We start from the raw sequence: 16,322 nt of genomic DNA, 5'->3' as shown, positions 1-16,322 counted from the left end.
GTGTCCTACAAGTTGGAAATACAGAAGTTCTAGTGCCATCGTATCCCATGAGACTCTAAGGGAAAAGTCACATTAATAAAATTGTCCAAGTAAACTGGAGGTAAATAAAAGCATCTAAAATACTTTTTTAAAATGGCAATGTAAAATGACAAGAACAACGATTTGTGAAGCTTTATTATGTATGTGACAACTTCATCTGACAGGAAAGTAGAGGAGGTGGAGGAGTGCTACATTATTTAAACGTGAAATAGGAGCTTCACGTTTCACTCGCAGTTGAAACACACTGCAGTAAGCATTTATTAAAAATGCGCAATAATCCTGTCAATACATATTAAGGTCACAGGACTGAAACACGTTCTAAAATGCAGAACTTTTAAAAGCTGTAGCATTCTTTATTTCAACTGATTCTATTTAAACAGTCAACACAATACAGCATCAAAACGTATGAACTAATAAAATAAGAGACTGTTAAGTATTTATTTCCAAAAGGCAGCAAATTTTCCTGAAAAGATTTTTGCAGAAGGATTTAAGGCTGCCTAGATGTATATAATACACTGCTTTCATTTATGGCATGTTCAATAAATCAGTAAAGCAATAAGCAGCAGAGCAGCACAGGAGGAAGATGCACTGTAATTCACAGAATGCCCAGGTGCAATAAGAACAAATGATTGATATTTAATTGATGCTTAATAACACTTCCTCTACAGCAAGAAAGTAGATTCTTCTAATTGAAGAACCAGACGTGCAAGTTAACTAAATTTAATTCGTATATACAAATACCCTCTCAATATTTAAAATATTTTTTTAGGTTTGCATCACTCCGAAATGGTATTTTACTATAACAGTGTGACTATAAAGTTTCCCAAGTTGACAACTATTTGCATTCATAACTGGACATTTTAACTTCCCAGAGAAAATAGTTTCTTCATTTCAAAAGTTACATGTTCTTTAAGCAAAAAAACCAAAGGGGAGAAAAACAACACAATACTTAGCTGTATAAAATTAGACTAGGTCTCAAAAATTGGAGAACCTTTAAGTATGCCTATTCTCTTGTTCCTTTCAAGTTTTATGCTTTAAATATTTTCTGATAACAGGCCTCTTTTCTGTCTCAGCTCCACACCAGTAAGGTTTTAATACTCAACGTGTGATGAGAGATGAAACCAAGTGTGAACAACTTTCAGGTCCCATGAGTAGGCTGACTGTTGAAGCTGTCACGTTCAATTGCATCATTCCACATTATTCAATGCCCCAAACTGCTCCCTAATTGTTAGGGGCTTAACATATTCAAAACCATTGTTTAGGCTAATGCTGAAATGCCTACAGTTGAGTTTCCATAAAGAAAGGGGAGGGATTTAATTGTAGTTAAAACATTACTGAACTCTCCCTCCTTTCATGATAGGACAACAAGGATGGCCAGAACAACCAATTCCAAGAAGGCTTCTTAATCACTTTATATCCAATCAATATCCCTTTTCCTCTCTGCTTTAAGAATAGTCATTGCCATATTGTACCTTATATTAGGGCTATGCTTTACCATTAGTGACAGATCAGCCGTTTATCTACTTCAGCCAATATCTATTTGTCAACAATCATTTCAAAGCATATTTTTATTCCTCATTTAAAACAAAAGCAAGTATTTGCTCCCGCATTGAAGTACACGTACCAGATTAACGTGGTTAGGGTCATGCCACTTATCAATCATACTAGGTTCTTCATCACAGCATGACGCTGTCATAAAAAGCACAAAACAGACCCTGTTCCTATTAATACAAAGTAAGGAAATCAAGAGCACTAGGTATCACCATCATTTACTTCTTATGGTCAACTACTACTGAAAGCAGTATAAAAAATATGCTGATGAACTTCAAAGCTATATTTTTGTAAACTATTCTGCTAGACTCTGAGAAGATGTTACTAATGCTTTTTATGGAATTGTCTAGCTTCTTTAAATAAGGGAGGAAATTCAAGCAGTAGACCAAACAGTAACATCAGCTTACTTCATCTAGAAGTCATCTTAAACTGATGTATGTTGGTCAATGGCAAGCAACATTTATCTGAACAATGTAACGCTGAAAATAACACCAAAATGAAAACCTGCATTGCAAGAGATTCTCAAATAGATTAATGCTATGTACATAATGATAAAAAAGTGATAACATGCATAAATATACATTAATTACTTTTCTTGACAAGTGAAAAGAGCTGCCTATCAAGTAATAGCAGCAAAAGCAAACTTTCTTATGTTTCTCTGCTTAACTTGGACAAGTGAAGAAAATGATTTTATCCCCAGAATTTTTAAGGCCTGTTATGCTACGGGGAGTGTATAACAAGCTGTTTTTTCTTGGGTACTCAATGCAATGGGAAGGCTATGCTATTGCTTCCTTTCATTCTTTACCTCTGATACCATCTATAACTTTATTTAGGAGATGAGGGAACCACTGCTACACATCTCCACTTGTCCTCTCTGAATTCCATTACTTGTCCATCTGGGATGGCATTGTGCACTGCCTATAGGTGGGTGATCACATTGCAGGGAACTGCAGCAATACACCACATTTTGAGGAAGCCGAAGAGGAAGTTCTGCTACATCCACAGCTTTTCAGTCATCACTTGCTGCAACACAACTCTTGAATATCTTCACCACAAATAAGTAGTCTGCTTAGACATCTTACATAAATCTTCTTTCCAATGAAAAAAATTTCCAAATTACTGTTTGTTTTTTCATACGCCAAGAAATACAGATGGAATTGAGGACAACAGAGAAAATCTTTAATAAACAGTGTTTCCACATTTCGTCTGAAAACCATCATGTGACTTTTGAAAACCAGTAGCAAAATATTAAAATGCAGCATGATAAACTCTGTTTACATATTTTAACTAAACCAATACTTTAATTTACACCTTTTAATTTGTATTTTGGCTTTCATAGTTGTAAGTTGAACATAATTAATTTTCAAAAACAAACTATATTGACCTCTTGACTAAAACAGCCTACAGCACTATTGACCACTGAAAGTGGAAAGCATACATTTTACAGCTAACCTCATCTCACCTGCTATCATACATAAATCACCAATGTGAATTGACCCCAAACATCCACTGTTGTCTTTTACTCACCCATTCTACAAAAGCAATACTGGAGCTGAAAAGGTAACCCATCCTATACTGCCACCATGACCATCTAAGCATTCTGAAGTCCTTAAAGTTTGGAGGTATTTTTTAGAACAGATTTTCAAGGTGCAATTTTACAATAAATGTTTTCACTAACTGGCTGAAAGAAAAGAAATAACTAAAAAGCTTAATTAGGAGGCTGTAAAAGTTAAAATGAAATCAGAAAATGCGTTTGTGATAACTTAGAAGAAAAAAGCAACTTTTCAATCAAAAAGAGCATTAATTATAAATGTACAAATTATTATAATTAAAATCCGTCAGGAAAACTGTATACATGACATGTAAAATCATCCTATGGATACATTATTCACATCATTAGTGCTTATTATGTTACTAGCAAAAATAAATACTTTGAACTTCTAGCTGTGATGAAGACTCTTGCTAATGAACAAGCAAATAATCAAATACTGTCTTTAAGAATCAATTGTTTTGATTAAATGTACAAATAAATCCTTCAATTAAATGAAACCATCTAACCTTCAAACAGCAGCACTCAAATATTTTCCAAGGAGGGCATGAATGAATGCAACTGGGAAACACAGTAGGATTTGAAAAGCAAAATGAAAAATTAATGGCACACCTACAGAAACTAATTTATACCTCTGCCCAGTGTACAACAAGGGCACATCAAGTCATTAAAAAACACATGGGTAGAAGGCCTATCACCCAATAATGTGAAAAAGCTGTAACCTCAACAGTACCACCAGTTTACTCATCTCTTCCATGCTAACTGAGTTGGATATTATATCAAATTTTAACCAATTAAAACCTATTTATTTATAAACTAGACACAAACAAAAAAAGACTTGTACAAAAATTTAACAGATTGCTACCTCATTAATAAGTCTTTTCTGTTTGGTTGCATTTTTTTGGTGGGATTTTTTGTTGTTGTTGTTTTGGTTTCGGTTGTGGAAGGTGTTTGGTTTTGTTAAGAAGGCTTTACAGAGATAAGACCCTGGGATTCCTCCACCTCCCCCACAAACCTAACTGAAAACAGAGCTACCATTCCAACACAAAGCTCTATACCTCAGGTTTGTTCCTCCCTTCTTTCCTTCTACCTCTATCTCCTTCATACAATTACTCTATAGTTGATCTACACAGGCAATGGAAGAAATACCCTACCCAAGAATTTGCTTTCCTTAAGAATTTTAACATATACATGAGGAATCACAATTTCACTCTCATATTGACTAGAAAAAATTACTTGACTAGGAAACAAACCTAGTATAGACATATAGTACTTTATTTTCTTCACGTGAGCATTCCAAAGAATGCCAGACACTAACAATTCGGCAAGCAGTGGATCTGAGCAAAGAGTAACTACTTTCAAGACCATTTGTAATTTCAAAAATAGTAATAATAACAAATCAGCCACTTATTCACAAACATTGATGTTTCACTTTCTAAATAAACTTCAACTTTACTATTATGTAATGAAACAAATACCTACAGAAGCAGAGTTACTACTGTGTAAATATGCTTGCAAGATTCTCAACATTTTATACAAGGCCTCTAAGTGCACTGCCTCAGCCATGAACTTTGCAGCTTGTATTAAAGTTTACACCATGTAAACTTGAAATTTTTTTCAAGTCAAACCTAAATATTTGGTTTCATTTAAATATTTTTTATTTATTCTTTCTATTGCATACAGACTAGAAAAATTCACATTTTTCACATCCAACATTACTATTGTCTCAGGCGGCTACATTGAAGTAGTGCTACACTTAGTTCAATGAAGAGGTCAATGTGCCTCAGTTGCCTGGAGACTGATGGTTGCTACAGCAGCACCAGATAAGCCAAGCTAAATAAGCTTCAGCTTGACGGCAGAAAACATTTCTTGCTAGACCAAAACACTGATGCAGTTGTCTCAGCATGCAGCACAGCACAAAATCATACAACTGCCTTTCAGATTACCTGCATAATTCTACATGAAGACAATCTTATTGAAGCAAGAGGAAAACGTAGAGAGTAAAGATTTTAATTGGGCTAAATACTAGATTACTTGTAACTATGATTCCTTTGTTCTTCTAGTTGAGTCACATGTTAGAAGGAATTTTCCCTCTGGCTGTAAATTCTTCCTCCTTACTACTTTCCTCCACCCCCACCCCAAAAATCCTCTGTTAGATTGAATGAGAAGAAAATTAGATTTTTACTCATTTTGCCTAGAAGTAACAAGGCATTAAAACACCTTTTAAGTGACAAACAAGAAAATTTAGATGGAAAAACTTTTACTAGCACGGTTCTTTTACGTTTTTAGTTTTGCAAGACTCTTAAATTTAGGTGGCTGCGGCACAGATATGGTTTAGTTGTTCTGTAAAGAAAGTCACTACTATTTAGCACTGACATCTTACAACACACTACCAACCACCTCCCTGCCTACAACACACTGAGGGAGGTGTTCTAAATCTACCAGCACTGGCAATTTCCTGTATCAATGAGTCCCAAGGATAAGCAACATATTCTTTTCAGAATTATTTCATTTCATTCCAGATGTGCTGGCTTTTCCTTTTACATTTTTTTTTAAGTTATAAGGAGAACAGAGTAATTTCAACATCTAAGCAGTCTGTGGCCCATGCAGACAATTTACCTTTAACTAGTGGGTAAGAACCTCTTTTGAAAGATCTTGTAGTCTTATATGTTAATTACTGTTTCATTTGATCAGAGAATTCTAGTACTCAGTAAGGATATAATTTCCTTCTAGAAGCACATGACTTAAATCATGAAATATCTTGATCTCCAGATCTTTATTATTCTTTTTTAATTACCACTCATCTTAAAGGTAGTACAGATCACCTTTAGAAAGACAAATGTGGAAAATACAGCCAAACTAATGACAAATCTATTAAACCTGCTACTTATATGTTGGATCTTGAAAAAAAAAAACCAAACAAACCAAAACTGACCAACATACTATGCATTGTATGGCCACGTATAAATTGAATTTTAAAAAATGAACTAATAGAACCTACAAAACATACTGTTTATCTACAGGAAAGGTCACTTAACTCTAGATAAGTTCCTGTTCTAGATAAGTTCTAGGTAACTCCTGTTCACTGGAACAGGAAGGTGGTTGAGTCACCGTTCCTGGACGTATTTAAAAGGCAGGTAGATGAAGTGCTTAGGGATTTAGTAGTGGACAGGTACGGTTGGAATTGATGATCTCAAAGGTCTTCTCCAACCTAATGATTCTATGATTTTATAACATCAAATGAATTTACATCACCATCATGATCACCAGAGGAAGCATGATTTGGAGAAATGTAGCACTACCTTAACATACTGTCATTAGCATTCTCTATGCTTTCCATAAATGACTGATTTCTAAGGTTTCACAACAAGGCACCCACCCATCACTAGCTTTGCAGATAAGCAGTAGAAATATGTAATATCTGCGCTCTAGATTTTATAAGAGCTATTCTGGTATTCAACATCTTAACTACTTCTATGTTAAGAAACAGAGTTCAGAAAGTGGCCTGAAAAAAACATAAAAGGAGCACAGAGATCTTCTAAAGTTATGGGAATCATCACTGACTACAACTCTTATAATAATTTACCATAATTAGGGTAAGCTCCTTTGCACTGCAAGACAGGATTACTGCTTAAGTTGGTCAAGATGATTTCCAAGTCCCTGGTTTTAAGTCTTGATATATTCTGATCCAAAAGGTGTCTGCAAGAGTATTATACTACATTCTTATCTTCAGCCATTACAGCTGGTTCCAATCTGTACCTCAGGAGCAAAGCAGGAAGCTCATTTAAGCAGCCAACCACCTAGTGCAGGTCACCTGAAGTCTGAGATCATTGCATCTGTCACATCCCAAAGTCCTAGAACTTAGGGCAATTTGTCTTTTTTCATGTATTCATTCTAATCCCCAAAGAAAAGTTCATTAAACACTGACAGTTAATAAGCCTGCCATTTTCTAGAGAACCCATTGGGAGGATGGCCTAGAAACTTCCCCTAAATGGACTTACACTTTCATCTGCTCAGCTCTACCAAAATTCAGATGCTTAACCTGAAACTTTCCTCTCTTCCTCGCATTTACTTTGAGTTGACTATTTTATCAAAAAAAGAGGCAGGAAATAGGCTATGTTTCTCTGAGCAAGGCTGGGAAACAGAATTGGATGCAGGATTATCTTCATTGGCCATACCAAATTTGAGAATATGAAATTAATGATTTGAGGCTACAACTGCAAACTTGGCAGTGTCCATCAGTTACGTGCATTTTACTGTCCTGTGAAAATGCCCAAACCCTCCTTCTGAAGACTTGCAAAAAAACCGCTCAACTTGAATATTCAGCAAAGACTAGCTGTTGAAGATGTACTCTTAATTTCCTTCATAATTTCACCACTGTTTTGGAAGGTATAAATACAATTGCTCCCAAAACTGCTCCTAGCTTCTGTTGACAGGGACAAGACCTAAGAACAGAGTTCTTCATGCTTTTACTTTCTTTCCCATGGGTGCCAGAATAGACAAGGAAAAGGAGGAGGAACTTCCTAGTGTGCAAAATGATGAGCAGACTTAAACTATGACAAGACAAAAAACGCTATAACAGGAAGCCAAAAAACAATGTAAACTAGAAATGTCGAGAAAGATCAGGGTACTACAGAGATCCAAAATCCAGAAAAATGAGGAAATAAAAACCACAGGACAGAAGCATCTGAAACATGGGGTGCCCTACAGTCAAAATCTGACAAGATCTCAGGATTCCTGAGCTTTCACATTCCTCTACTGTTAACAAATAACTCCACATCTATTGAAAAAACACAAGCCTTATCTTCCTCTAAAAGCTGGATCAGACAAAGAAGGACAGCCACCACTACCTGAATGCTAAAGAAAACCCTGCTGGTTTTCTGCTGCTCCTCAGGGGAGTAAAGCCAAATGAATTTCAGAAGGGATAATGGAAGTCATTAAAGCAAACTTACTTCACTTCGAATTGCAACTAAGCAGCAGCACCTACCTTCTCAATTATCACATCTCCACCACAGAGGCAGTAGTACATTACACTACAATGAAGAGGGCCTATCATACCAGCACAAATAAATCCAGGACTAAAACCAGAAACAAACAGTAATTATTCAGTTTCCCTATCTCTGTGCAAGCCTTAAGGACTGTTGTTACAAATACTTCTTGTCCTTTTCCTTCTCTCAATTAGCTGCTTCTGTGGCAAAGGAAGCATGGTGCATAAAGTAAGAGCTGGGAACTTAGTAAGAACATTAAACAGAAGCTGCAAAGGAAAAAAAACAGCTTAAAAAGGAAAGAAGAATGCACTAGCAAAAAACATTTTTCTCTCTGTCCAAAGAAAGAGAAAACAATCTTTTGGATTGTATCTGCAAAACAGGTTAGTGACAACTATGTGCAATATTGCTTGAAATTGCCTCACAGGTAGGCTTATTACAGTCACAAAGAGCACAGATACCATCACATGTGAAAGGGGGGAAAAAAAAAATCTACAAAGTCACAATTTGATCATATTAAATTTCCAGAATAAGCATAAATCCTAAAAATTTCTGAATAAACTGAGATTACTATAATGTAAACATCATCTATTACTGAACCATACACTAACAGACTCAATGAGCTACAAACTTTTGAAATAAAAGGCTTTATGTCCTATGAAAACCACTACAAGCCATTTCCACTCCCACTAAAAATACTATTGAAATGAGATAATAACATAATTAAATGCATAATTTTTTTCATAAAAGGAATAAGGTCTTAGAGATGGCTTTAATCATCAATGACTAGAAGAAAACCCAGTCAAGAGCCTTTACTTTCATTTCTGCAGTCTGATCCTGTGTTCTGAACGTAGAGCCGCCAGAAATAAATGGTCACTGAGCTGTAGTACAGTAATTCCACTCATTTAAATAACCAAAAGGACAGACAGTTCAACCAAGTTCACTCACAACCTCAAGCAAAGTAGCAAATATTTAATTATAAAATTAAATCTAAGTAAAAAATTAAAATAAAATAAAATAAAATAAAATAAAATAAAATAAAATAAAATAAAATAAAATAAAATAAAATAAAATAAAATACATTATTCTAGCAATCGCTATTTCCTGACAAGCTGTATGATACCAGAAGCTGCTGAGGCACCCAGGTCACTGTTTTTTTTAATGAACATACATTAATCACTAAGAATAACTTATCAGAAAGAGCAACACAGAAAACTCCTACAGAACACCACAGCAGGCTGACAAACATTTCTGCAATACTTATGAAACACAAGGAAATCTTTGAGATAAGGTCAGAGCATAGGACCTCAGAGTGGTGCAACTTGTGACTTGGCTTAACAGGGAAAAATAAGAGACTATTCAAAAAAAAAAAAAAGAGGAAAAATTAATATTCATGCAAAAGTTAGGCATGCTTCAGAGAGAAAAGACTATAGTTTGGGATACAGTAATTTGCTATTACATGCAAAAGAGGCAGTACAGACAAACATGTCAAAATGGTCAATTCATAGAAAACCAGGAGCAAAAAGAATATGTGAGTGGCACCTTCTTTCTGGTATCCTATTTTCCCTATATTCTTGCAACTGTTAAATGCATTGTTGAGGTAATAAAGCCTCACGAAATTAAGCAGTGTAATCCATCTGACGCTATGCCCAAAACACATAAAAAAAAGAGAAATAGCATGCAAAAAAACCCTGCATTTCCAGCAAGTGGCATTTTTACTAGATCACTGATTCCCACATGGTGAGGAACACCAGCATTTAAATTCAGTTACGGCACAGCATGGAACACAAGCTAATAATCTCTTCTGGATTTATTAGATTGGAATAAAAATTGAGTGGCATGAGAGAGAAGAAAATGAGACACAAAAGAAAAGGTGATCGCAACAAGGCCCACACTGTGGTCTTGTCTTAAAAACAAAACCCACAGTATGGGTGGGAACTATCATATTAGACAAGAGAATGAAAGAATCACAGTCCAGGGTTTTCAAGCTGAATTTTTTTAAGCTTTAAAATGGATATTGTTCAGTTCTTGAAGGAAAAAGTAGCAACTAAAGGTTTCAATTGGTGATGTTTTCACATGGGCATGGCAATTATTAAAAGAAACAATAGGACACAGCAATATTACCTAATTTTCTCACATTAGGACAGTTGCTTTCCAATGCTTGCAAGTTTTCTTATACTAAGAATAAACTTTTCTGTATTAGATGTCTACCATAAGCTCCTAATCAAAATAATTCATCCGATTTTGAGAGTGTATCTATGGCAATATTTTTCCCCCAAGACCTTTTCCACAGAATTCCTTTATGCCCTTGCTTTAAAAAGAAAAAAATCCATCAAAAATTGTCAAATTCATGATGCCCCCAAAAGCATAATTACAAATGCCCAATAGAGATCTAAGAAAACTTAACAGCTGAGATCTTAGAGAACTACATCTTAGCAGCACATCTTTGTGCTAGTCCATATATACATACACTTGATCTACCCCCCCAAAAAAGAGTGAAAAGAAGGACTGAAATTTTAAGCCTTGAACGTATGGAGGGCTCTCTAGTTCAGCTGAACATTGAGAGAAAGTTAATCTCTTAGGGTATACTTCACCTTTTTGTGACAACATGAGGAAGAGTTACTATGGCATTTCTGTTCCTACTTGCTAAGTATGGGCTCTGTCCCATTGTTTTTTTAATCCATTTATCATCTGACAGAGTATCAATTAGAAGTGATGGTGCATAATTCTTGCTTATTTAACTTTTTCATGTCATTCATTATTTATAGACCTTTGTCTTACCCCATCTCAGTGCTGAGTTCTACACCACTTACTCGTCCCTTATAAGGATGCTTTTCCTTTCCACTGTTCACTACCATGGCTGCTCTTATAACTTTTTTGATAGCTACTGTATCTGTTTTGAATAGAAACCGCCTTTTCCCTTTAACACTCATTGCATTTTCACTCTTACCACCCTGTCAACACAGGCTAGTGAGGTCTTTCAGCGGTTTGTGACCTCTGATCTTCATAGTAGCTCACTGTATAACATCACATAACCAGCAAACTTGGCTTCTGTACCTCTTCCTTTTCCTGGATCATTTATGAACACATTGAGCTGTACAAAAGGCAGTAAGGCTGATCTTCCCAAGACTCTGATGGAAAACCTCCCCACTATCAAAACTGAGCATCTATTTGTTTGGGCTTTTTCAAATCTTTTAATCTGCCACTAAACTATGACACAATCTCTCCCCTTATCTCCAGACTCTTCCATTTAAGCATCTTCAGTGAGTTATGGGGAGTAATACTCCTCAGGATTTTTTTTTCTTTTAATTTTTTTAAAAAAAGGGGGTAACTCCAACTAGCTGTGATTTCCCTTCACAAAATCCATACTGGCTCTTCGCCAAAGCACTGCATTTTTAATTCATTTCTTTAAAATAATTTCTATCAATTTTTGCAACAGAGATTTCACCCAATTTGAGGTGAAATTAGCCAACAGGTTCCCAACTACAAGACAGAAGTCACACAGACAAACTGGCATAATGCAAGCATTATTTCTTTAGGAAACCAGCCCAGAAGAATTAGGTAAAAATATGAACTGCCATCTATAATAACAAAGTGTTACTCGATACTGCAATACATTCCATGCTGGCCTGCACATAGTATTTCTGCAATGCATGTATTTAAACACACACACATGTGCGTGCATGCACATACATATAAGTATTTATGTATTGAGCTTGACTTTAATTCTTCAGGTTTATACCCACTGTCTTAGATCACTGCAGATTCTGTAAGTGAAAAGTTGATTGCTTATATGCACACACACAAATAACATTATATACTTGATACATTCATTGTAAAACAGATTCCCATCAGAAAATGAAAAATACAAGACACAGGAAGTATGAAAACATTACGTCCAGTACAGTATTCCCTCATACATACTCTCATTGTGGTGGCCCTCTACAACTATACCTCTGTACTCTCTTGTCTTGATAAATTTAATCTTCCCAACTTAAATTCACAAAAAACACTACCATAAAGACATTTTTTCTGGTTCATTATTTTGCCTACATCACCCTTCTGTACTCCTCCAGTGCCTCTCTTATCTCTTCACCATGAAGCATGAACTACGTATCTTCATTTGTATGACCTCTCAAATACAAAACCAGCATATGTGTCAACTTCCATTTGCTATCCAGATGTCAGCTTTGGCCACCTCTTTGCCAGGGCCAGCCTTAGTTGCCTATTTGTCAAATCTCGCAAATAAACTCCTCTACTCTTTAACCAATACCAGCATTTTTGCACAAAACACGCAAAACATTATACATTTTCCTCTTTTAAATCAGCATTTATGCTACTAGTAATAATACAGTCATTATTACCACACCCTTCTACAGACCATTTTTTTAAAAATATTTATGCTTTACAAAGATGGGACTACATGATATTGTGGGGAACTTGTAGCCACCATAAAGTTTTCACAACAAATACAATGTTTATTCACCTATTTTTAAACAAATTATTGTTTCTTTTAACACTGAAAATAAGCAGGTCAATAACACAGTTGCGATCTTAAACTCTTGTGATAGTTTACCTGAGTTGCAGCAACAACAGTAGTTACAGAAGGCGCAGCTGAAGGTGATAGAGCTCCCACTTGCTGCAAGTGGCCAGAAGCCTGCTGAGGTAAATGAGAACTGGAAACGGGAGTGCTAGATCCTGAGCCAGATACTGCATTTGGAAATGATACTGCTACATCATTGCTGCTAAAAATACCTGAAAAAAATTACAAAAACGATTACATGCATCTTTATCTCTCCCCTCCCCTCTGTTTTCTAGTAACCATGTAAATATGCAGTAGAAAATTAATCAAGACAAACAAGATCACTTAATACATAATGCAGAAAGCTTCTGTGTTGAAATTCTAGCCATGCTGATTGATAAAAGGAGTCTCATCATTTGACATTCTACAGTTCAGGGAACACAGATTGATTCAGTTCTACGTTTTTGTAAAGCATGTGTAATAGATCAAATATTTATGCGCATTACAAACTGCTCAAATATTAACAGTAGCAGAATTTTTGGCTAAAATGCCTGTCTTCAACTGAGTCTGCTATCAGTGTCTGTTCTTTCAACTAATTACTGTAAAATATTAAGTAGGTAAATAATAAAGTATTGGGCTATATAACTGAATATACACAATACAAAAGGAAAAATAGTTTTAACTTTAAAGAAAAATGTTTCTAAATAACATATATTTGCCCAAAACTGTCATTTTGGCAACTAAGGATTGCTTGTGTATTTTCAGAAAAATATTGACAACAAGTCTGAGGACAAAGTACTCAGATTTGCTGGTAGGACTGGTGGTATTTCATTTATTCACAATCTAAAACTCCATCCGTGATCTACAAACGCTTGACTAGCATTTCTGCTAGAACAACCAACAAGTAAATTACTAAACATGTTAACATTAGTCAGACTTGTACAATAGCAATTTAAACAGGAAGAGTTCGTACCCCTCTGTGAAGCCATTACTTCTGTTCATCTACATGCAGGGTAAAGTTCATCATATAGGTTGGGGAAAAACCCTACTGACCAGAAGCCCAGGACAAGAAGTAGTACCTGTCTATGAAACTGCTAGGCTCCACGTGCATTAGATAAGTCAGCTGTCAGCTGGCCAAGGAATATCAAGCATGGTAGCACTGAACTGCAGTTAGAGAAGAGTGCCACAGGGAGTAAACAGAAGTAGAATGAACATGGTTAGATCAAAAAAAGCAACAGAACTGAAATGCCAGTTAGAAGGCAAAGGGTGGAGCTCGTTTGTCACTCATACAAATAATGATCGGAAGAAGGCAGCGACAGTAAGAAGATACGCAATGTTAAAACAGCACTCGCCACCCAGCAGTCCCTCTGAGCGCAGGCAGTCAAGGGAGACCAACATCATCCGAACCCACACATAATAGGCAAACACTGATGCATGTTAAATTCCCTGCTTCTATTAACTGTCATGAAAAATGTAAGAGAAAACAAGCCAGACCCTCCTAGAAAAAGATAAGAAAAAAACAGCTGAAGACCCATTCCAACAATACTTTTTTTCCTGCCTGAGATTAGTGACTTCTCATCAACCTCTCCCCAATCTCTTCATCACAGAGCCATCCCACACCTGCTCTGCTTTTCTACTGACCTTTGTATCTTTTCCCATTTAGCACATCTTCCGAGGTCATCTGCCTCTCCTTTTGTTTTTTGTCATCATCCCAAAAATCTACAGTTATGGCATTATTAACAGTTAGGATTCTTAAAGCGTTCACTTTGTTATAACTCTTCTCCAATTATACCTGCCCCATCTAACTAGACAGTAAATTTATATGAATCCTGCTCTAGATCTGTCCCTACACACCACCAAAATGAACACGATTACCAAACAGTCCAGCTACTAAGTCTACTCTTAAATGTGATATTATAACCACAAAACCTGAAATATATTCAAAGCATTTTTTAAAAATCTGCTTTCAATCAAATATTTCAAATTAATAAAAAGGATGAGATTTTTTATCTTTTGTATTTCGAATGTACTAAAACAACAAAATGTACAAAAATTCTTGGAAAAGATGGAATTGTCATGCAATTATCTGGCTCCGGGAACTGTGAATTTTAAGGGTAAAATAATGAAATATCACAACACTTATGAAATCGTAAGAGCTCGCCACCACAAACGCTATCACTGTCATAAAACGTCAATGATAATGAGTGGAGAAAACAAAATTTTTGCTGACAGTCGAGTAGTAAAAAAGAAAAGATATTTTGCCATAAAGGTAAAATTAACTCCAAAATTTTAAAGCTATTGTAGAAATATTTTTCTTAATTTTTCAAAATAGCATACATTTAATAACTGCAGAGCTACTGCTGCTTTTATTTTAATGATAAGGTTTATTCTTCCTCTTAAAAATAAAATTCTGAACACAAGCAGATACTTATAAAATCATGGGCAAAAAACTATTTCAAAAGAAAGACAAGCAGTAAGCTAGTTTGCCACTGGAATGAGGCAAGCTATTATTTGTTGCTAGTAGAAGTCTTTGTAGTAGTAAAAACAGTCACTATCGCAAAACACAGTACAAATATGACCTATCTGCACACTCTGTTTGGGCTACGTACTTCCATTTAGCATTACTTCACACTTTATATGTAAAAGCACATGCACCTGCTGGAACTAGTCATGCAAGTCCATGCCAGCATTCAAATAAGAACTGTATGCTGAACAGACAAATAAATCCTTGACTTTCACACCATTTTAAAAATACCAGTATAAAATCTATGTGCATATCATATTAGGAAGCCAAGAAAGTACATATTTAAAATGTCTCAAACATATCAAGTTGTCCTTTTGGGGTTTGGGGATAGATAAATCACTTTCTGGATCAGAAAGGAATAATAATAAAAGCCTGAACGAATCACTATAAACCAGATTTATGTTTAAAACAAACAAACCACCTTGAAGTCCTTCCCACATAACTGAAAAGCCAACTAGCTATAGCTTGTGATGAACGGCATTGTGTAATTTGTCAGAGACAGAGACTGCTTGGTTAAATACAGTCTTAAGCATTTTAAACAGAACACAGTTCTTCAGCTCCAGGTGGAAATGGATAAGTAACACTTTGGATAAAGTCTGACTGTGCTCAACACCACTAACTAACATTAGCTGCAGAACATGATTTCAGGTTCTGACAGCTGAAGTGCCACATATAGCCCGCACTGCTGAAGTGAAAGGCCTAACAAAAAGGCAACTGTGGGGGAAGAAAAAAGCATCTCTAGACAACAAATAACTGCCTGCTTAGCACAGGAGGGTAGTGCTATAGAGCGGGGAACACATCAGACTACGCCGATTGGAAAAAAACTTATTCTTTGGTTGACAATCAATGACAAAATTTATAATAGAGAAAATAAAAGAACTTCAAGAACAGTAAAAAACAGAACAACCTCAAGCCAGAACTAGCTGGGCAACAACATCCATCAAGTGGCACACAGAACTTCAAAATCTCAAAATTAAATAGTTAAGTGAGCAGAACGGTTAATCAAACTGCCTGGTTCAGCAAGAGCCAAAAGTAGGCTGTGGTTACTCTTGTAGCCATACACCATCCACCTCTATTACTAGAAGGTAAATATTCCAGACTTTTTTATCAGGTTTGCTCTAAATCAGACAACAGGCTCAAAGCTCACTGTGG

The 16,322-nt window shown here is 35.7% G+C and overlaps 1 protein-coding gene across 6 annotated transcripts in view; it reads right to left on the bottom strand.

The window, feature by feature from the left end:
- Window positions 1–16,322, bottom strand: part of MLLT10 (MLLT10 histone lysine methyltransferase DOT1L cofactor) — a 122,667-nt gene that overhangs the window by 24,358 nt on the left and 81,987 nt on the right. For all 6 annotated transcript variants that reach the window (XM_054060109.1, XM_054060111.1, XM_054060107.1 and 3 more), the window contains one exon: window positions 12,701–12,879. In XM_054060109.1, coding sequence (XP_053916084.1) covers window positions 12,701–12,879 — 179 coding nt within the window. The remainder of the gene's footprint in view (window positions 1–12,700; window positions 12,880–16,322) is intronic.

The sequence above is a fragment of the Cuculus canorus genome, chromosome 2, assembly GCF_017976375.1.
Source record: "Cuculus canorus isolate bCucCan1 chromosome 2, bCucCan1.pri, whole genome shotgun sequence".
NCBI classification, from domain to species: Eukaryota; Metazoa; Chordata; class Aves; order Cuculiformes; family Cuculidae; genus Cuculus; species Cuculus canorus.
The sequence above is the reverse complement of the archived record's forward strand: the minus strand, read 5'-3'. Positions and strand labels throughout refer to the sequence as shown.